General features: G+C 49.6%; 1 protein-coding gene across 1 annotated transcript in view; it reads right to left on the bottom strand.

The window, feature by feature from the left end:
* The window catches only part of NHS (NHS actin remodeling regulator), a 253909-nt gene extending 235054 nt beyond the window's left edge, over nucleotides 1–18855 (bottom strand). The window contains exon 1 of the mRNA XM_049643525.1: nucleotides 17664–18855. Coding sequence (XP_049499482.1) covers nucleotides 17664–18210 — 547 coding nt within the window. The 5' untranslated portion in view covers nucleotides 18211–18855. The remainder of the gene's footprint in view (nucleotides 1–17663) is intronic.
* Between the last annotated feature and the right edge of the window lie 3511 nt (nucleotides 18856–22366).

Genomic DNA, 22366 nt, shown 5'->3' with positions numbered 1-22366 from the left:
TTTTAAATAATAATAAAAAGAGAGAAGCAAGTATTGTTAATAAAACCATTGTTTCAGAGACTTGCATCTACTGGGGCCACAAATGTAAAATGTATTGCACACTGTGGATCATGATCAAAACTTATTTTAGAAACACTGATTTGTGGGGCGCCCGGGTGGCTCAGTCAGTTGAGCGTCCGACTTGGGCTCAGGTCATGATCTCACGGTTCGTGAGTTCAAGTCCTGTGCGCTGACAGCTTGGAGCCTGCTTCAGATTCTGTATCTCTCTCTGTCTCTGCCCCTCCCCGACTCATGCTCTGCCTCTCTGGGTCTGTCAAAAATAAATAAACATTTTTTTTTAAATTCTAATACTGATTTATTATATATCCTTCCAGACATTTTCCATATTCCTGCATCTTAACAAACATGCAGTAATCTGCTGTAGAGTATTTCACTGTACCAATTTGTAGTCATGTTGCTTATTCAACCAATTTTCTACCATTAATCATTTAGGGATATTCCCAATATTTCTTCATCATAAGCAAAGGTAAAGCATCTATGCATTTTAATTTTGCTCTTCCAGGGATTTTCTTAGGTTAAATTCTGAAGTGAGATCTCTGGTATACAGTTGTTTTGTGTATTAATTCCCTAAAGGCCAACTGTTTCCCAGAAAAGGTATACCTCATCACACTTCCATCAGCAGTGTCTGAAGGTACCCTCATGCTCACCCCATCTTCATTCCCGCCCCAAATCTGACCATCATCATTTTTTCATTTTGGCCTATTCGAATAAAGGAGGGGGAGGCAATTTATTTCAATTTGGGGTGATTAGTAATCTGAATGGAGGTCACCCACCGTTAATGCACATCAGCCTTCAAGCAACACCATAGAAGAGAGAAGGCCGACCCCTGAGCTAGAAGGGAAACCTCTGTATCCACAAGGTGAACCTTTGCGTTTTCATAGCAAAGGCCTTGATGTATAAACTGACTCCTGCTATAGCGACCAACTTATTTCACACAATCGGCGCGTTCCCCCAAACTACTAGGTTACAAATAGACAACTAATCAGTTACAGCCAGACATGCAGCTACTGCCTTGCCCATTACACGTGTGAACATCTAACACGGCCACGTGTCTGTGCCAGACACACAGTGGGTACTTCTTGATTCGTGGGCTTTCTCATCCAAAGGTCCCAACCCTAGCCCTTCTGAACATCCAAGGACCCACCTGGACACCGTCCTTGGGTCTTTTCTTCTACGTCTGTTTCCCCATCATAAACCGGGAGGCAGAAGGCTACCCAGCGGTGCTAAGGTGGTAGGGGTGGGAGGAAGCGTGTGTGCGTGGAGAGCCCCTGAGGAAAGCAGGTGGAGCACCAAACTGCGGACGAGAGCCCCACTGAGTCCTGGATTCCAAGTTTCAACAGTGTGCTCTCAAAGCCACTTGGCGGGGCCTCTGTTTCCTCATGTACCAAAAGCATGTGTTTGCAGCACGGGCTTTTGAGGGGCTTGTGAAATAACACGAGACGAGAGTCGCAGAAAACATCCACGCAATAAGTTTAGAGGTGTGTGCGCGCACACACTCCAATCCTCTCCACGTCCGCCTGAACCTCTTTAGAAGAATCCCCTTGACAACAGTCCTCTAAGACAAAAATTCAGCCATCTTCCAAAAACTGGGGGCAGGGTTGGCTGCAGGAAAAAGCCAAAGGGGTGAGAAAGAAACAGCTGTAGGCTGTGCTCTCGGCCATCGGCCATCCACACGTAGTAGATTTAGGCAAGAGATACTCAGGTTTTCAGAGTATGTCTGGATTCTTAAAGGCCTCTTGTTCTGCATAAAGCTCTTTTGCATTTCACACCTGGTGGGTAAAGAAAAGCATATCCTGCGCCCCCCTCTCCCCACCTGCAACTTCATAGAGCTGTCTCACTAGACCTCTGGTTGTTAAAAGCGAGAAGTCAAGTCTCTACATTTGAAGAAAATCTGGTTAATGGTCCAAAGCGGTTCCCTCATGGAAAAATCAGCTCACCTATCCTCTAGTTAGGAAAAAGAATGAAGCAAAGTAAAGTTTAAAGCCACGTTCAAATTTATTATAAAACCCCACTCTCCAAGGCCCAGCTGAGTGTCACTCTTTCAGATTCAGCTGCAGAGGCTCCCCACGCCTTCACACCCAAAGTGAACCCAACATTCCACCAAAACACAAGGTAGCCGCGGGGCTGCCTGGCCCTCAAAGAGGTCTCAGATATTCCCAGGATGCTTGGAGGGGAAGGCCCGTGCCGAAACATTCACCCTTCAATTCTCCAATCACGTCATTTCAGACCAAGCAGGAAAGAGGCCTGGGGCGCTGGGGTGCAGGGGTCTGGGAAGCTGAGCCTCGGCCAGGGGTTTGAAACAAAGTCCTGTGGGCAGTTTTAGAATTCGCTGGAGGCTGTTTCAACCCCCAGAATCCACAAAGCTCCATCTAGCCGGGGTTGCTACTTTGTGGATCAGATATCCGAGGCCCTGAAAGCAAAGAAGAACCGGAATAAACCCTCTCAGGGAGACAGAAAAGCCTCCCCTCCTCTTTGTCTGTTGCCCTTCTGAGGAAGTGTTCTGCTTTGCCTCGATTTTGCATAAAATTTTGAGGGTTGGGGCAATCAGAGAAGGCAACTCTCTGTAGCTCTAAGGCTAATCCAGCCAAGTGATTAGAGAACGCACCGGTCTTCCTCCTCCATTCCCAACCCCAGGAACGGAAGCAATTTGAAAATCTGAAAGGATCCTCCTCACAAAGAGCTGAAGCAGCGCCAATAAAGATTCCAACGTCAAACTCCGATTACATGGAGTTTGCGAGTGATTTGAAACATGGCTTTGTTAAGAGCCCTTGTCTGAGAATCAAAAGGCCCCATAACTATGCTTTAATTTAAAGAGAAGGGGAAGAAAGGTCTTTTTAAGTAGATCACATTTCCTCCATTTTAGACATCAAAACGTTGCCACCAAGGATCAGTGATAATCTTTACATTACGGAAAAACACAGCAAAACTTTTGCTTAGTCTAGAAGGCAAAGGACAAGGAACGAGAACAGTCACTGTCGCGGCCCTGAAGTGTCTTGTCGAGGGAGAAAGTTTTGTAAAGCTACAAGGGAGGGAGTTTTTACCAGACAGAGATCTGCAGGTATGCTCACCAAAAGGCAGGAACCTGGATGTTCACAGCAACATCATTCAAAAGAGCCAAAACTGAAAATCACGGAAATGCCCATTAATAGAACAGACAAATGAGCCATGGTATATCTGTCGGAAGGAATACTATATAGCGATGAAAATAAAAACTACAGTTCCATGCGACAATGCGAATGGGTCACGTAAATATAATTTTGAGGGGGAAAAATCCAGATATAAAAAAAGCACATAAAAGCCAAATCAGCCAAAATAATCCGTGCTATTAGAAGTCAGGGCAATGGCTACCGCCGGGAAGGTACGATTGGACAGGAACATTGGCATGATGTCTAGAAGGCTGCAAATGTTGTTTCTTGTTCCAGGGCCTGGCTACTGAGGGGTGTCCAATTTCTGAGGATTCCTTGAGCCGTACAGTCAGGATTTGTGCAGATTTCTATATTTGTGTTATAACCATATCTTTGAAGTTTCACGACTATACGTACATCATTTACACATGGGGGAGAGAGAGGGAGAGAGAGAGGGAGAGAGAGAGAGAGGGAGAGGGAGAGAGAGAGAGAGGGAGAGGGAGAGAGAGAGAGGGAGAGAGAGAGAGAGAGAGAGAGAGGGAGGGAGAGAGAGAGAGAGAGAATTCTTTTGGTTCCAGATAGCCACGTTTCTCTAGAAGCTGGAACTTTGTCAACAAGTTTTTATATCCATTTGCTTACTTGAGGAAAGCCACCACACTGCTCTGGTCACACACACAGAAACGCTCTACGCCTCTCAGAAAAAGATCCTATGGTTTAGCGCTTCTTTTGTTCAGTTACAGAACACCAAATACTTGGGAGTATTTTCACCATCTGTGCATTTTCAGGAAAAGCAGTCCTTTTTCCTCCCTGCACTGTACCTCCATGTTAGTTCGGGTCTGCTGACGCCAAGTGCCATACCAAAGAGCTCCTAAATGGAAGAATACTTCTCCCTCATGCGAAGTCCGATCAGGTGTTGGCAGACAGCCTTCCACGTGGATTCAGGGACCCAGTGGCGGCCCTACCATCCCTAAGGGCCTCGGGGTCCTCTGCTGAACCCTCTGCGCGCCGCCAGCAGAGTGAAGAAGAAATAAACTGCCGGGGATTATGCAGGAGCTTTTATACATCCATCCTAGGGCAAAGCAACGACCTCTGTCTCCCACATCCATTGGACAGAACTCAGTCACATGGCTCAACCTACCTGCAAGGGAGGCTGGGAAATGTAGTCTGGCTGTGTGCCCAGGGAGGAATGGGAAGTGCCGGCGAACAGCTGAGGCATTCTCTGCCACGGTCTGCCCAGACCTAGCATCTCCTCTCTTCCGCTAGCTGTTCCACTGTCTGACTACAGTGAGCAGAAGACGAAGGCCTGGACGTGTCATTGTGGGAGAAGACGTGTACGGTTCCAGAAAGCAGGGGCGTGGGTGTCCACACTCGGCACCACTTCCACAACAGCACACATCCTAAGCCAGGCCTTCCCCGCCATCAGTAGAAGTCCATGGCCCCCGAGAGTGAGGGCCTAATGGCTGCCAGACGCTAAATTGTTCTCGCAGAGCTCCACGACAGGAGTTAGGCCAGCCAGGCCAGAAAGCAGGGTGGCGTTCTTCGGTCCTCATTTTTACCACACGTCCACCTGGCCACAATATTTACGGTGGTTGAGGAGCCACAGGGGGTGGGTTTTACCCACTTTTATACCTATTTCCTTTACCCAAGCCCGTGATAATAATCATGATGAAACAGCGACGAAAATGGTGGCATCCGTGGCCTACAGCTCTTAGCCCTCACTGGGTTTTCGGTGTATGCGCCACACGGTGCCACGCCATCCACAGGCGGACTCACTTCATCTTTACCACGGTTCTCTGTGGGGGGTACTGACGGTGTCCCCATCTCACAGGGAAGGAAACTACGGCACAGAAGCTACGAATGTGTCTAAGATTCCACAGCTGGCAAGTGGTGGGACTGAGAGGATCAAAGGCCAACATATACTTCCAGAAAAGTGAGCAGGATGAGGACCACAGCCTGCGATCACGACAAAATTCCCATCCCTTGGGGAACAAACCTTGAACCACGCTGACCAGGCCACAGAAGACACGCAGAGCAACTTGGAAAGACAACTACAAGGTGACAAAGTGAAGCGTCTCTCTGGGTGTTTTTGCTTTTGTCTTTTTAACTTTCCTTCTCACTCAACGGCCATTAAAGCCTTTGAGGTGACAAATCAAGAAAACCCAAGAGGGCTTCAAATGCGCACTGCCAAGCCGATACTCTTAATAGCTCGCCCCGCTCGCTGTCTTTTCTCCAGTGTACTTGGAAGTGAACCCCACTTCTCATCATCTCATCCCCCCCCCATCACCAGCCTGAGGTTCACTGGTCTTAGGGTGTGGGGCAAAGAGTTAAAATAAAGCCACACAAGTGGCAACCTTATGCAATGTATTTTTCTTCGTGCAATTGGATTAGTTTTAATTAGCAGAGGCTAAAACTTTGCCAGATGAGCACTCGTGACATCTGATACCTGAGCCGACTTCCAACATCTCTTCTCTCACACTGAAGGCATTTAACCCAAGTGAAACTCAGGAAACCTTCCACGGTGTCCTTCCCGGGGTCTCGTCTCGGTTTGTCCACTTTCCCCCACACCGCCCCAAACTCTAAAGTTCCTGTTCGTGAAGCAAAAAGCCCCAGGACTTCTCACAGGGAAAAGGATTTCTGCGGTAGTTATTCGTGCTGCACCGGCCGCCTCCGCCCCCAACCCCGAAGTTCATCTCTAGAATCCAACTCTCCATAAACACGCGCCATCTTGCTGCTGAAGCTCTGCAGGGGTGAGGAGGGGCTGGCTGAGGCAGCAGAACTCTGATGCGAAGTTAAAAAGGAAAATACAGCTTTACTTGCATTATTAAAATATAAATACAGGCTCGAGGAACAGAGTCCAGATGCATGCTGGAGAGAAACATAAATATTGATATTAAATTATAATGAACATTATGTCTCACTGGCCGTCGTGTCTCCTCTTTGCTCCCTCAGACGTCTAGCACTCAAAATCAAGAGTAGGTGAACTCCAGAACGGGGCTTCTTATTTCACAGGTCTAGATGCACTCAGACAGAATAATCAGAAATCAGATTTTCAAAAACTTTGGTCACCCTCCACCCAGGCTTCGAGCATCAGCATTGGCTGAAAACACATGTACAAATCAGTACCCCCGGCCACTTCCAAATTGGCCCAAGGTGAACAAGGTCCTTTTTTTCACGTCCCTTAAAATGTTATTTTAGCTTTATCTTAAGAAAAACTCCTACTTCTTTTTTTTTTTAATTTTTTTTAACGTTTATTTATTTTTGAGACAGAGAGAGACAGAGCATGAACGGGGGAGGGTCAGAGAGAGAGGGAGACACAGAATCTGAAACAGGCCCCGGGCTCTGAGCTGTCAGCACAGAGCCCGACGTGGGGCTCGAACTCACAGACCGTGAGATCATGACCCGAGCTGAAGTCGGACGCTCAACGGACTGAGCCACCCAGGCGCCCCAAAAACTCCTACTTCTAAGCAAATCCCGCGGCCTCTGAGGCCAGATTCTGATCCCTCCGCCCCGATCCTGCCTACAGCTCAGCACCAAGATGTTATCGACAGCCAGCGCCATCAGGCCAAAGTGAGGAAACGCCACCGTTCCAAACTGAGTCGGATCCTCCAGGAGAGCCCTGAAGCCGTGTGGAAACATTTTCTTCCATGCCCATAGTCATACAACAGGCCTGGCAGGGGCTGGGGTGAGGGCACCCGAGTTCAAACACTGCTCTCCTAACTCAAACGAGCATTATCCATCTGGAGCGCGGAAATAGTCTGTATCTTAATAGGGGTGTGGGTCGCACAGGTGAATACAGTTGTTAAAACTCATCAAACCACACACTGGACGGTATGGAAAGTAGACCTTGATTTTATTTGAGTTTTTTTTTTTTTAGGTCTCAGTTAGAACACCTTTTAAAATCGTCCAAGGCAGCAAAATATGATTAATCAACAAGGCTCTGGAAGCGCCGACTCCCTCAACATTCAGAAGTGGCTTTACAAAAGGCATTTGACATATGTGAGAATTTGCTCGCGCTCCTAGAAGGACTGGAACACGTTGTAACATGGTTTCCTTTGAAGCGCGTCTGGCAGGGTAAGAGGGGAGGAGAGTTTTCCTTTCCCCTTCAATTTTATGCCCTTCTGTATGGGTCGCACTGCCTAGCCCTAAAACATGAATCAAAAAATGTCAACAGCTCTAAAGTGGATCCAACCACTTCTCATGACTTCCGCCAAACCACCTCCGTCTCCCTCACCAGGAAAGCTGCAGCCGCCTCCTACTTGCTCCCTCTGCTTCTAGCCCTGCCTCCCCGCAGCCTTCTCCAGTCCCAAGAGCCGATGTGACCCCTTCCAACTCTAAGTCAGTGCTGCTACTCCTAGGCTTAAAACACTCCACTGAGGCCCCATTTCACTCAGAGTAAAAGGCCTCAAAACGGCCTACAAGACCCTCCATGAAGCACCCTCTGCCCCTCCTCCCTGGCCTCCCCCCTCTTCTCCCACTCTTCTCCTTACGCCACATCCACCACACGGGCCGGCCCCTTTGCCATCCCTTCACCAAGCCAAGCATGCTCTCGCCTCAGGGCCTTTGTACCAGCCCCGCTTCCTTCTGCCAGAGCCCTCTTCCTCCAGCTCTTTCTGACCTGGGCTCAAAGGCTGCTCCCTCCGTGCTGCTTGAAAAGCAGCAACTCCGGGTACCCGAGTGGCTCTGTTGGTTGAGCAACTGACTCTCCATCTCGGCTCAGGTCCCGTTCTCAGGGTCGTGAGTTCAAGCTCCACGTGGGGCTCCACACTGGGCACGGAGCCTACCTCAAAAAAAAAAAAATTAAAATAAAAAACGAAAATAGCAACCCCACACCACAAACCTTGTCAGGTTCGAGTCCTCTGGCTGGCCCTCAGTTTCTTTTTGGCCCCTAACACAGCCTCCTAAAAGGCTTTGTAATCTCCTTAAAGGGGTGATGTTTGTTCTTTATGGTTTTTCTCTCTCTGCCGAAAGCTCTTTGTAATGTCTTGCTCACTGATGAAACTCCAGTGCCTAGAAGAGTGCCTGGCCTATAATAAATGAATGAATCTAAATAATAAGAGCATCGGTCAAATTTTGTTTATTTCTGTACTTCCCTGCATAACCAAAAGAGCCCCCAAAGAGCATAGAAATCTTAATAGTTTGCTGACCGTGCACAGGGACATTGCGCTGTTTGGCCGGCTGTCTCCTTCCCCTGACCCAGCATCTCACAGACTTAGGCACAAGGTTCACCTACCTGGAAAAAATGACCACGCGCCTCCCACTCTGCACGCTCCAATTACAGCGCCAAGGAAAGGACACCCAATAATGACCAGGGGCTCATCACGTGCCAGGCACGGTTTTCAGTGCCCGTACACCTTGACTCCTTCGATCCTGTCAACAACCGGATGCCAGGAAGTACTCTTGGTACCTCCATCCCATAATAGACCAAGAAAAACAATTCGAGAAATTGTCCAAAGTCACACAGCTTTGAAGGGGCGGAGCTGGGATTTGAGCCCTCGTGGTCTGACTCCAGAGCCTGCACTCTAAACCACATACTCACTTGCTTCTCAACAATTAGATAACCCGGATGCTCGCCAAACTTACTCAAACGGAGCCTAAGCAAACGCCAAAGGTCATGCATGAACTCCAGACCTTTCCCTCAGAACAGAGAACACGAGGTTCCCCCGGGTGTCCTAAAAGAGATAAGCACTCTGATTCTCTGCCTTTCACAAACCAAGTGCCTTGGAGTCAGAGAAATCGACCCTAGGACCCAGAAAGTCCCCTTGCAGTCCAATGCTGTGGTCATCCTATGGCCAAAACACCAGAGTCCCCAAAATAAACTCTTTATCCATTCTCTGTAAGAACATTTAAAGGGCCCCTCTGATGGCTGTGAGTCCCGTTTGAGCCAAACTAACCTCCGTTCCCTTTTGAGTAGGGCTATTAGATGGGGAGATCAAAGGAATGCTATAGACATATGGTATCTTGATTTCAGCAAACCATTTGACAGTCGCTCGTGATGGTAAATCTTGTGGGCAAGGTGAAGAAATGTGGTTTGAATGGGAAGGTGGGGGGTGCATCTGTGGCGGCTGCAACAATGGTACCCAAGGAATGGTGATTGACAGACATCATCTCGGAGGGACACTGACGGTACTGCCTGCCAACCGACTCTGGCCCTGAGTCCATCTGAACAATCATTTTATCAAAGATGTGGATGACGGGCTAGAATCATGTTTATGTCTGCAGAGAGCAAAATGCTGTGGGCAGTAGCTGACACATTGCATCAAGATTTTAAACCATCACCACTGATTGGAAATGAAAGAGCAAGGCAAGCAAGATTCAATTGAACAGAGACAATGGGGGAGTCTTGTGAAATTTAAGTTCAAAATACCAAGCGCACAATGGAGTAGAGGAAACCCCGTGTAAAACAACTGCCGCTGGAAAGGGAAGTTTGCGGGCCCTAAGAGCAATAATGCGGCAACAATGCCCTGCAATGGTTAAAACAACAAGGGCCACTGGGCCACCTCAGTCCAGCAGAGTGTTCAAACGAAGAAAGGAACGGGTCCACTTGTGCCCTGCAACCCTCGATGGGAGGTTGGATTTGATAGGTGCTCGGGCCTTTCCCAACTCTGAGAATCCCAAAATTCTCCAATTCTTGTTAAATTCATTTTATTCTTGGTTAATTTCACATCGAAGGACTTAGGTACTTCACAGTTAAGTCATCTTTCAGCATATGGACGCCCAGGTCTTCAGATTCCTGTTTCAGTACACGCTAACCTTCTCATGTTCATTAGGGAATTGAGCAGTGGACATTAACGTCAGAAACAAAACTGGACCGTGCCTGTCTTAGTCATTCACAATGATGAGCTAGACGGGAACTCTGCCCTTTGTGGGCTTGCAGTGTGGTTGAAGGGCTTTCCAAATCCTTGTTTCCACAAATTTAGATCTTAGAATGAGAGCCTTACATTTAGAAACCACTCCCACCTCATATTTATTTATTTAGTTAGTTATTGAGAGAGCGCGAGCGCAAGCAGAGGACAGGCAGAGAGAGAATCTTAAGCAGGTTCCATGCTCAGCAGGGAGCCCTATGTGGGGCTCGATCCCACAAACCATGGGATCATGACCTAAGCCAAAATCAAGAGTCCGATGTTAACCCACTGAGCCACCCAGGTGCCCCCCTCATTATTTTTTATTTCACTTATTATTAAGATGTGATTCATGAGGAATTCTTGATGCAAAAAGAACTTTGAGGAATTTTTGTGATTGATGGTTTGTTCCAGGCATACTCTTCCTATGATTTCTAAGTACAGTGTCCTACAAAATCTTGTGTTCCATGATTTTTAATAGTAAAAATAAAGGAAAAAGAAATAAAATTGAGCTGTCAAAACAAAATTCCAATCACATTTAAAATTGTCTCTGTCCCTAAAATTTAAAAGCATTATATGAAGTCAATGAATTCTTAAGACTTGGACGATAGAAGAGATTTCATATGTCATTGCAATTTAAAGGTAATGCCCATTAAAGGTAGACCAGAAGCTCTGAGACTGGAGACATTTCTGAGAGCTTATGTGGAATTTACACTTTCCTGACGGCATTATGTGGGAAAGGCCTCCACAAACAGGAAGAAAAAAAAAATCTTTTTTGTTACCGTCTTAGCATTCTCAGCCCCACAGAATCTCAAGGATTTCCTAGGTAAAGTGGTTCAATAGTTTTGATTTAAAAGCCCAATCCAGTACAGCAAGAAAAGTCTAGAAAGAAATGTGTTGCTGTTACTAGTTATGAGGAAATTACAACCATGAATTATTAACCTTTGAAAGATTGCTTTCTTCTCAGTTGTTCCGTGATGGATTTAAAAGCAGCTTTCAATGGAGCTGTTAGGATCTCATAACGCATCAGAGAAGCTCGCTGAGCAGACAGGAGGAAAAGAAATCTAACCACAGTTGCTGAAACATCCAAAACAACACTGCAAGGACGGGGGCGGGGTGTTGCAAGTGGTAGAACAGACAGAATGGGGGAGGGGGAAAGAATCATCCCTCTAGGAGCAGAATGAACCCATGATTAGCGTTACCATATGAGCCCAAAATGATGAATTCACCCAACGTGTTACTTCCTAGTATCTTTCTGGGTTTAGCAGTTTCTGTGTCCGCTCTGCTCTGGCTGAAATGCTTCTCAAATAGGGAGCTTGGATCCCCAGGGGCCATCACTGACCCCATTCCACAGGTCCATAAACAGTACTCTCAAAGGCTGACGAATGGAACACTAAAGAGTGGATGTGTCTTCATCACAGTAGACTTGAGTTCCTTCTGTACCCCTTCTCACCCCTGAAGCACTGAAGACCTGCCCTAAAGGGTAAGAAGTTATTTCCGGACCCACTGCAGAGCATCTGCGAGGGGCCAGGCATGTGGCTAATCTAATAATCCTGGGGCAAATAGCTCAAGGAAAAAGAGTGAGAAACATCACCTCTCCTATACTCCTAGCCCTATGTCTCTGCCCTCACAGTTTAAAAATTAAACAGATTGTTTTGGTCCAGGTTCCCCCAGACCCTATGAGTGTAAATACAAGTTCAAGTAGTTTATGTGGAAAGCAACCCCAAGAACCACCCACAGGGGAATGAGACAGTGAGATGGAGAAAGGGAGGCCGAGAATACACAGTGCATTATCAAACAAGTCAGCACGGTGGGCACCTAGAGCTCAATCCTACTGGGGTGCCCTGAGAGATGGTGTATAACATTCAAGGAAGCTGAGGCATTCGTCCACCAATGCCCCATCCATCAATGGTTGAGTGCTGCTTCAGGAGCATTTAGCTCACCGCCACTTCTGGCTTCCCCTACATTCAAGACCAACCGTGGTCCATTAGCCAGGGAAAAAAAGCCCCAGGCAGAGTCAGGAGTTTACCATAAGCAGCCTTCAGCATGTGAGGTGAGGGCTGGAGGAATACAGACAGAGTGCCAACACTGGTGGCTGTTCGGAATGAGAAAAGCTAAAAGTTAGCACAGAGTTCTAGAAAACTTGTAGGTGGCGAGGTGGTTGGCAAGGAACTGGGTTCCACTTCACGGAGGAGATGCTGTGTTGGCTGAGTATCAAAGGATGGGCAGGAATCAGCCAGTGAAATGTTCCAGAAGCAAAGAGTAGTATACACATAGGCATGAAGAATGAGAAAGCCTGGCAAGTTGGGGAATGCCCAAGAGCTCAGTACGACTGGATTAGGGTAATAGATGGAGAAGACAGAGAGGGACAATGGGTAGAAGGGCAAGAGATGAAGCTTGTCAAGTGGACAGAAGCATATTGAGAAGGGCCTTGATTTTAATATAGTAATTCCCCTGGATTTGCGTGGCAGTGCATGGGAGAAAAGTCTAGTGCTTGGGGGCATAGCTTGTGGACTCAGCCCTGGATCCTAATTCAAGGCTCCAGCATTTTCTAGCTGTTGCTACCTGGAGCAAGTTGCTAATCGCCAGTAAAGTGGGAAACTAACAGTAGCTCTCTCACAGAGTTATTGTGAGGACTGAATAAGTAATTCATATGACTAGCACAAGGCCTGACATAGAGCACAACTGAATAAATGCTAGCTACAAAATAAAATCAATCCACTCGCTAGATGACAGAAGTGTCACTTCGGTGCAACGGAGAAATGACAGTCTTTTCATTAAGTGGCAATGGATTAATTGTGCATCGATATGGAAAAAATTAATCTTGACCCCCTACCTCACACCATTTGCAACTATCAACGCCCTATGACTCATGACTGTAAATGACAAAGGCAAAACAAAAAACTTCTATAACACAGAAGAATATCTTTATGACCTTGGGGTCGGCAAAGATTTTAAGAACAAACAGAACAGAACACAAAAAACACTAGCCATAAGGAAAAAGATTGATAAACTGAACTACAAAAAAATAAGAATTTCTGCTCACCAAAAGATAACACTCAGAGAGTAAAAAGGCAAGCCACAGAGTTAGAGAAGGTATTTGCAACACCTAGAGCTCACAAATGACATATATCCACAATATATAAAGACCATCTACAAGACAATTTTAAAAGGCACAAGAAATCTTACTGAAAAATGAGCAAAGGCCACGAACAGGTAACAAAACAGCACATCCCAAGGGTCAAAAATATACACGAAAAGGTGCTCAATCTCACAAGCCACCAGAGAAATGCAAATTAAAACCACAATGAGATCTTTACTGTTCTAACCCACCAGTGTAGCTACAATTAAAAAGACAGTACCAGTGTTGGTGAGGATGTGCAGCAACTGGAACTTTCACATACTTCTGGGAGTACAAATTGGCATAACCGGTTTAGAAAACGGTAGGCAGTAGCTACCAAAGCCAAACCTATACATCCCCTGTGCTCCAGCAATTCCACTCTTAGATATATACCAAACAGTTGGGGATATATTAGGTCATCAAAACACATGCAGAAAAATGTTTGTGGCAATAGCCCTAAACTAGAAACAACCAAAATGTCCATCATCAGGAGAATGGATCGACAAATAGAGGAACATGCATGCAGCGGAATGTTTTTCAGCAACAAGAATGAACAATCTACTGTATATGTAACAACATGGAAGAAATCTTACAAACATAATGTTGGGGGAACAGTGCTAGACACAAAAAGTATATACCATGTGACTCCACTTACATAAAGTTCAAAGCCAAAACAATCTAACTGATGGGGGTAGAAGTCAGAATAGTGGCTACCTTTGGAGTGGGGGACGGTGACTGGTAAAGGGAGGTTGTTTCAGGATAGGGCCACGTTTTATTTCTTGATCTGGGTGACGGTTACGTGAGTTGTTCACTTTGTGAAAGTTAACCAAACTGCACACTTACGGTCTCTGCACTTTCCTATGAGAATGTTAAGCTTCACTACAAAACCTACTTTAAAACTCGGTAACTAAATACAATCAACAGCAACCAAAACGCCAACGATATTAAAATGTCTAAGGATGAATGGCTTGGGGTCGAGGCTCGTGAAGTAATTCCAAAGTCTCAGGTTTTAGTGACTGAAAAGCCGGACTTACTTCAAGTTTATGACCATAAATCTCAGAAGGCTCTCAACACAGCCAGGTAATCCTGCTTCCTTACTGCGTCCGTGTTCCCTCCCTGAGACAACATTAACACCCTGCCTTCTCTCCTCACATCACTGACACCATCTCGGCTGATGACCCCACCATGCACCGCACTGAGAAAAACCTGCTGTAATCATGTAGGAGCACCCCCCCCCCCCCCCCCACACACACACACCAGCTCAGCAGCCTGCCAGCCATCTCTACCCGTATATCGTACTCACATCTCCAGCCTGGGCCTCTCTTTTGAATGTGGAATTCACACATCTAATTGTCTAAGACACATAAGGTATCTCAAGACAACATGGCAAAAATACAAAACGGTGCCACACACACACACACACTAAAATATCCACTCCTCCATTAATTAGCCTTACCCATTTCTGGAAACAGTACCCCCTTCTACAAGTTGTTTAAGAGCAAAAAAAATCTAGGAGTCGTCCATAATAATTTTTTTTTTCCTCTCCTCTCTGGTACCCAGTCCAATTAATAAATCCTGTCAATTCTATTTCCAACATGAATTCAGAATCCTACCACCTTTCACAATCTCTATAGGTACCTCTCAAGTCCTGACCACCATCACCAGTCACCCTGTCTAACTGGTCCAGCCGCCTCCAGACTTGCCTCCTGAGTGACTTCACTGACGTATATGCCAGATCGGGTCACCCCTGCAAAAACCACCCCAGCCTGGCTCAGGGCAACAGAAAGCAGCTGTCCGTGGATAAAGCAGCCTGCAGACAACATAGGATGGTGTTCAGGGCGGGAAGGCCATCCAGGGGGTATGGAGGTACCCAGACCCCTTCAAATGCCGAGAAAAGGAAGCAGGGGTCATTTTTAGGCTTCCTCTCCCTTTGAAACTCCCTTAGGCCTTGAACAATGCTGAAGGGAGATGCATCACACAGTAGATGCCAGTGGTAGTCCACCCACAGCCCCTGTGCCCTCCCCAGAGGACCCCCGCAGCCATTCCTGTACACAACACAGGCTTTGTGCAACTGTCTACCTGGCCCAGGAGCCTGCAGAGCACACACACGGGGCAGGCGCCAGGAGCCAGGGAGTTCGTGCTCCAAGTGTTACTTCCCATCGGTGAGGGGTAGAAGTTGGTGCGTAAGTACTGAAGCTTCCTCACCCCTCAGCAGAACACTTGTGAGGGGGGTGCTGGATTGAATCCCAGTTGCCCACAGTGGTAACCAACTCACAACATGCATGAACTTTCCTCCCTTCCCTGTCTCACCTCCGCACGCCCCCCTTGTACTTCCAGGAATCTGCTCTCAAAGAAACTCCTTGCACAGAAATCCTTATCTCTGGGTCTGCATGCTAGGAAGCCCACACAAAAACACAGAACGTGGTGTCTTTCCTTCCAAAGGTTAGGTTTTCTATGACACCAGACGACAACAATGCCATCCTAAGTTTATATGGACAAAAGAAGACAGAGATCTGGATACAGATGGTGGACACAATGTTTTAGAAAAATTAAAAAATAGGAGATTTTAAGCCCATCCCTGGGTATTAATTAGCCCCATCTTTATTTATCTAACCATGTATAAATACATATAAAGAGTATATAGTCATCAAAAATCCTCTCTTTTCTCCATCAACCAGTAGTTTGTACTCCTGTAAAAGAACCTGGAAGGACTGTGTTAAATTCCAGATACATAACTGCCCACTACTGTCTCTAAAGAAAGAGGGGAGAAGGGGGCACATTCTGCCCCAGCACTGAGTTTCACTTGTGTGAAATCTAATTGAAGGAGCCATGTGCCCCCTCCACACACACAGAAATGTATGCACCACTCAACAGTCTGCAAAACTTCCCTCCAGTTCTTTTGAAGTGAACTCACCACTCACCCCAACCGCACTCCCCCGATATCAGCGCTGTAGAAAGTGAAGGGCTTGTCCCTGCTGTGTGGTTTGGGGTAAAAAAGGAGGCAGGATTAAAGCGCTCATTTCAAGTCCCAGAAGTAAAATATGACTTGGCCTACGGCAATCCTAATTCTTTCCAGAACTCATCCCGGAATTGCCCTTTTAAACAACCAGTCATTAACCCAACTCTGGGTCTTTTATAGCTTCGAAAACCGATCGCGCACATCATTTATTCATTAGGCTTATTATTATTATTGTTATTGCAGAAAAGCAGCGAATTCCCGGGGCGCGGCGCAATGGGGTTTTTGTTGGGGGGGGGGGTGCGCCAGTGGGGAGCGTCGGCGAGGACGCAGGGCTGGGTGGCAGGGCAGAGGTGCCCGGAAATCCCCGAGGAAGGATGCCGCGACAGCGCCCCCGCCCCGCGCGCTCCGAGGCCACCGCGCTCGGGCGCAGCTGCTGCAGCAACGGGGGAACCTTCTTATGTAAGTGAGAGCCGCTGACATCACCTTCGCCGGGAGCGTCGCAGCCGGACTAGGCGCCAAAGGACCGGCGCGCGGGCCTAGTGCCCCCGCCCACCGTCGGTTCGTTCCTAAAGGATTCTGCCGCCGCCTGATTTGACCGACCGTGCGCCAACGGACCCTCCGGAGCGCCTCTGGGAGGGCAGATGACACAGAATGACATTTAGTGGGAGCCCTAGTGTGTCGCAAGAGTGAAGTTAAAGGGCAGCAAAGATGCCCAAGGGTCTTCCACACGCGGGTGGATTTGGGTGACAGTACGCGGTGGAGGAGTGGCGGGGGGGGGGGGGGGGGGGGGGGCGGGAACGGGGACACGCCTCCGGGATGCTCCGAAGGCAGATGGCACACAGAGCCATTTAGTAGGAACCCTGCGCTGGCGGGTGCCGAAAAGATGCCCAGGGAGCTCATGGATCTCTCCAGGGCCCGGGCCACTCCTCCCTCCACGCCCTTCCCCGTGGCCCCTCCGGGCCACAAGGCTGGAGCAGAGGCTTTGGAGTTCACTTGCGAGGCGTGCTGCGCCGCGCTGCGTCGCACCCCAGCTCAAGGCACAAGTTCGGGGCTAGGCGCAGACCCTGTGGTGACAGTAAGAGTGACAAAACCCCTACGGCGTGGCAGAAGCCCTTAAAGGACGCTCGCCACCCCTCGAGCCCCCCCAAACACGCATGGGGGGTACTACATAGGGCTCGGGGCTGGGAGGCTGGAAACCACAGAAGTTGCACCAATCCCCCGCCCCCCCCCGGGGAGGGACGGGGTAGATGAGCTCCGGAGATGAATGACAGACCCCCCCTACCTCCCGGGTCCCCATACACGCTCCCTCTCGGCCCGCGGCTGCCCGCGAGTTCCGAGGCCGCCCCTTTAACTTTCTCCCCGCCGCGACTGCATCCCTGTCTCCAGCCCAGCCCGAACTCCCAGCCAGAGGAGGGCTGGGGTGGGTCCCGGAGGAGGGGAGGGTGGGGAAGGGAGAGTAAGGTGCAAGCTGCAGCGGCCGCGGCGCGGGGATTGCGGTGACCGGGGAGGGCGCGAGGGTGCGGCGCCGGAGCGGAGGGGCGGACGGCGCGGGTACTCACGGACTGCCTCCTGCTTGGGGTCCAGCGTGCCGAGGACGCGCTGCACGCCACCGAGCTTGCCCTGCAGCGCCCAGACGCGGCGGTGGGTCAGCTGGATGTCGCTCTCAAGCTCCTGGAAGAGGCTGCACGCGTGCCGGGCCACGTCCGAGAGCTGCCGGAGGACGCGGGCCAGCGCGGCGTTGCTGACCGCGCACAGGTCCAGCATGAGCAGTACGGCCGCGGCCGCCGCCGAGGACGCCTCGCCCGCCGCGGCCGCGGCCGCCGCCTCCGCGACCCCCGCCGCGCTCTCCTCGCCGGCTGCTGGCGCCTCTCCGTGCGGCGGCTGCGCCTGGTCGGTCGGGGCGGGCGGCGGCGGCCCGGGTGGCGCGGGGGGCACACGGGGAGGATCCTCCGGCCCGGGCGCCACGGCCTCGTCCCGTCGGCCGGGCGGCTGCAGGGGCGGCGGCGGCTCGGCGCTGCCTCCGTTCGCGTCCTCCGCCGGGCCGGGCGCCGGGCGCCGCTGCCGGCACAGCCATTGCGGCTCCACGATCCTCTTGGCGAAAGGCATCCCGCGAAGCCGGGCCGCGACTTTCTGGTCTCCTCAAAGAGCCCCTGGCGAGCGGGTAACCGGGCGCGCCCACCTGGGCGGAGAGGGAGCGGGAGTCGGGCAAAGGCGCGACCGGGCGGTCCGGGTACGCGGGGGCTCCTCCGTTCACCTGGTCTCCTCCTCTTCCCCGCCCCTCTAGTAAATCAGTCCACCTGGTCCTCCTCCGGGCGCACCGTTCCCTGGGTAGGATGACAAGAGCCGGGCACGGAAATCCGGGGGGTGCGCCTGGGCTCTCCTCACTTGCTTCCAACCCCGGTCGGCTGGCTCAGCTCCATCATTCCTGCCTCGCTGCCGCCGCCCCGGCCGCTGCCGCCGCCACCGCCTATATAAATGGGCGTGTATGTGTGTGTGTGTGTGTGTGTGTGCGTGCGCGTGTGTCTGTCTGAGTGTGTGTGTGTGTGTGTGTGTGCGCGCGTGTCTCGGTGTGAGTGTGTGCGCGCGCCTCAGTTTGAAAGTACCCCGGCGCAGGCCTCTCCCCGCGCGCCCCTCGGCCGCCCCGGGGAGCGACTGCGCCCGGGATCTCACTCCCTCTCTGGGCGGGCGGGGAGGAGGTTTCGGAAAGGCGCTTTGAAAACCCGGAGAGAGGAATCCGCCTCCAGCCCGGGCTCAGGAGGCGGCGCGGGGGCGGCGGGGCGGACGCAGGGCGGAGGGAGGCCGGGGCGAGGGGGGCGCAGCGCCCTGTGCGGCCGCTGGGAGTCACTGGTGGCCTCGCCGCGCCCGGCGCGCTCCGACGCGCAGACACTTCCTCGCACCCAAGGGGTTAGGATAGAGACTCTCAGCGTGGTGGGGGCGGGGAGTCCTCAAATTGAGGCTGGGGTTGTGGGTAGCGAGCGCAGAAGCCGGAGGGTGGGGTACTGGGGATGCGGCAGATTTGGCGTGTTGGAGCAAGTTGCTTCGCCGAATTCCAGCTCTGAGCAAGTCCTTTGGGTTCTTAGCAGGAAAAACTGGGCTGCCCCTCGGAGAGCCCCGGGCTCCGTGAGCGCAGTGAGACAGATGCGCTGGGAGGTATTGGGGCTCGGGCGCTTCCCAGAGTGGCCAGGGTGCGGTCTATACCTCTTCCCAGGCAACTCTCCGCCGCCTGCGCTGGGCCAGGTCTCTAAAGAATATCATGAATGAGGCCCAAACCACCAATGAGCGAAAGCCCCAGAAAACTGCTTGCAAAACTCATTGACACGTTAGGTGAGATAAGCCGGATCACCTGCGCGTTACCCTACTGTGCTGATCACACACAGGGATTTTAGAGTTCTTTATCGGCGAGATGATGATTCCCAGAAGAAAGTTTTCCCCTTCAGCTAACTGAAAGGTATAATTTCTAAAAATGCATGTATTTCGATTGCAGCGGGCTGCAGGCTGGATGCTGTCAGCCTAAAACCTAAAAAAAGAGTTTGGGAAATGTTAATAAAACACATGCTTTCATCCCTCCAAAAAGAATACTGTAAAAATATTTTTTTTTTATTCTAAAGCCACAAGCCAGATCTTGGGAATGCAGCCTTCATTTCATGTGTCTAAAGAGAACATGGAAAAAATATGTTTTATGGCAACAATAAAGTCCTCCAGTCCTGCCCTGGTGCCTCCTCTCTCCCTGCCTTTAGTGGGAGCCTGCACAGGGCCCCACAGTCAGCACTTTGGACCGGCCCACACTTTGGTTATAAAGGCTTCAACAGACCCTTCTCTTATTTTACAAAAAAAAAAAAAAAAAAAAAAGGCAAGGGAATGTCCTTGTTCCTAAAAGATCCAGGGTGGGAATTTGGGGGCAAAGAGCCGTGATGTCTGCAAGGTATACACAAATGGCTCAGTAACAGCAAGAATAATGATAACAGTAATGTCCACGTACAAAGAAAAGAATATGGCAAAATAACGTGTCTAAGTAAAGGGCATTGGGGTCATCGTACATTTCCTGCAACTGCAAATTTGATTTTGTTTCCAAGCAAACAGTGAAAGAAAGAAAACATTTTTGGAAAAGGGTGTTTTAGGAGTTTCTTTTTTTTTTTCATCTCGCGAATCTAAAAAGCTTAGAGCTGGTTGTTTTCAAATTTAGCTTTACTTGTTAATATGTTCAAAATTCTGAACATGAGTTCTGCTAGGTGGCCAAGCCACACACGCCTCCCTAAACAAATGGAGGCATAAAGAACAATGAGGGGTTTTAAAGGCATCCAGTTAGCAAGCCTGTGGCAAGTCTGCCCTGCCTCTCACTCCCCCTCACCCAGCGGTGTCCTATTAATAGCCTCAGGGGGCCAGTGGAGTGGGCCCAGATGAGTCCTGATGTAGGCAGTGAGTGGTGTGGGGCTGATACTCCTAAGGGAAGCTTCTGGACATTGTTGAGTTCCTGCCCCGGACCCCAGGGCCCCTGCCCACCGCCAGAGGAGACTGAAGAAGAGGGGAGGAGGAATCCTCCTCCAGGCCCAGGAGCGGGGAGGATTCCAGGGGGCAGTTAAGTTCAAGAACAGGCTAGGGATGTTGGTGTCTGCCCCAAAGTGGTCAGCATAGACCGAAGTTAAGATTTCAAAATGAATTCAAAGCACAGTTCAACCATGCGAAAAGGAAAACTCTCTTTGTAATCTCCTGGGCTCCTGGTCATGTGCTGGCAAAGCCATTTGGTTCAAAATTAAAAGCTTTGATTTTGGCTTTTGAGCTCCTTCCCTCTCAGTCTGCTGTAAGGTACGAATAAAATCGCCTCTAGAAAGGTGATTGTTATACGTCTGTAACGCCACCTAAATAGACACTAGGTGTTAGCTTTGTAAGCACAGCTTTAAGGGGCACACCTGGGTGGCCCAGTCAATTAAGCCTCGGACTTCAGCTCAGGTCATGATTTCCAGGTTCCTGAGTTTGAGCCCCGCATGGGGCTCTGCTGATAGCGGGAAGCCTGCTTTGGATCCTCTGTCCCCCTCTCTCTCTGCCCTCCCCTGCTTTCTCTCTTTCTCTCTCTCTCTCAAAAATAAACATTTTTTTTTAAAAAAAAGCACAGCTTTAAGACAACCCCCCGGCCTCACTGTACCCCTTCCCTATGTGGCTTACCACCCCCCAGCCACCCCCCACACACAGTCTTCAATTTGGTTCCTAATGTATAGAACTGAAATATTGAAATCAATAAAAGCGTAGCAACCACATGTAATCATGATGAGATGTATGAATATTCTTTTTTATGTTTATTTATTTAGAGAGAGAGTGCCCACACAAGCGGGGGAGGGGCAGAGAGAGAGAGACAGAGAGAGAGAATCGCAAGCGGGCTCCACGCTGTCAGTGCACAGCCCAACCCAGCGTTCAGTCTCATGAATCATGACATCATGACCTGAGCTGGAATCAACAGTCAGATGCTTAACCAACTGAGCCACCCAGGTGCCACGTATGAATGTACTTAATGCTGATGAGTTTTCCACAGGAGCTGTGCCTTTCTTATTCAAATCCCCAATTGCACCATTTTACTCTGACCTTTCCCACAAAAAACCTGATGGAATCAGGGCTGGTATTGGCAGCCAGACTGGTATCGGCATAAGACTACTTATGTGTGCGTTCACCTCTCTTGATCATGCGCGCCACCCCCCCCCCCATGCGTACATCTTTACCACCATGAGCTTGTAGCCAAAATGGAACGGAAAGGCAGCATTTGAAAATGACCCCATGGCCTGTTCCCCGGCAAACTCATGTGGCTCAAAGACCAGGACGATTTCCCCACAGATGCTAATGTTCAGTCAGCATAGACCTAGCGCCATGGTAAAATGAATGAAATCCCCGTCCATGTCACGATGCCCCACAGTTCTGCCCCTGCCCGCTGCAGCCTGGTAGGAACCAGGGCCAATAGTCAGGTTCCTCTAGAGCCTCGCAAGCAACAGAACAGATTCCTGAGAGGTTCTTCACCGAAAATGTCTGTTCTGTTTCAAATATCCCAGCCCTGATGCTGCACCATCATTATTTATACTTGAAAAATATTTCTTTTGTCCAGGAAATTCCAGGAGATACATGAGCTTGTTAGCATAATCATGTAATTATAGTGACTGGAGTCTCCCTTCTTCCACCCAATTGCACCTATTCCGCACCTAATCATTTTAATTCACTCCTAAAAGCCCTGCCACTAAGTAAAAAGCTGTTAAATAAAAAGCGTTTTCATTAATTTTATTGG

This window comes from Panthera uncia, chromosome X (assembly GCF_023721935.1).
Source record: "Panthera uncia isolate 11264 chromosome X, Puncia_PCG_1.0, whole genome shotgun sequence".
Taxonomy (NCBI): domain Eukaryota; kingdom Metazoa; phylum Chordata; class Mammalia; order Carnivora; family Felidae; genus Panthera; species Panthera uncia.
This window is presented reverse-complemented; position numbering and strand designations above follow the sequence as displayed.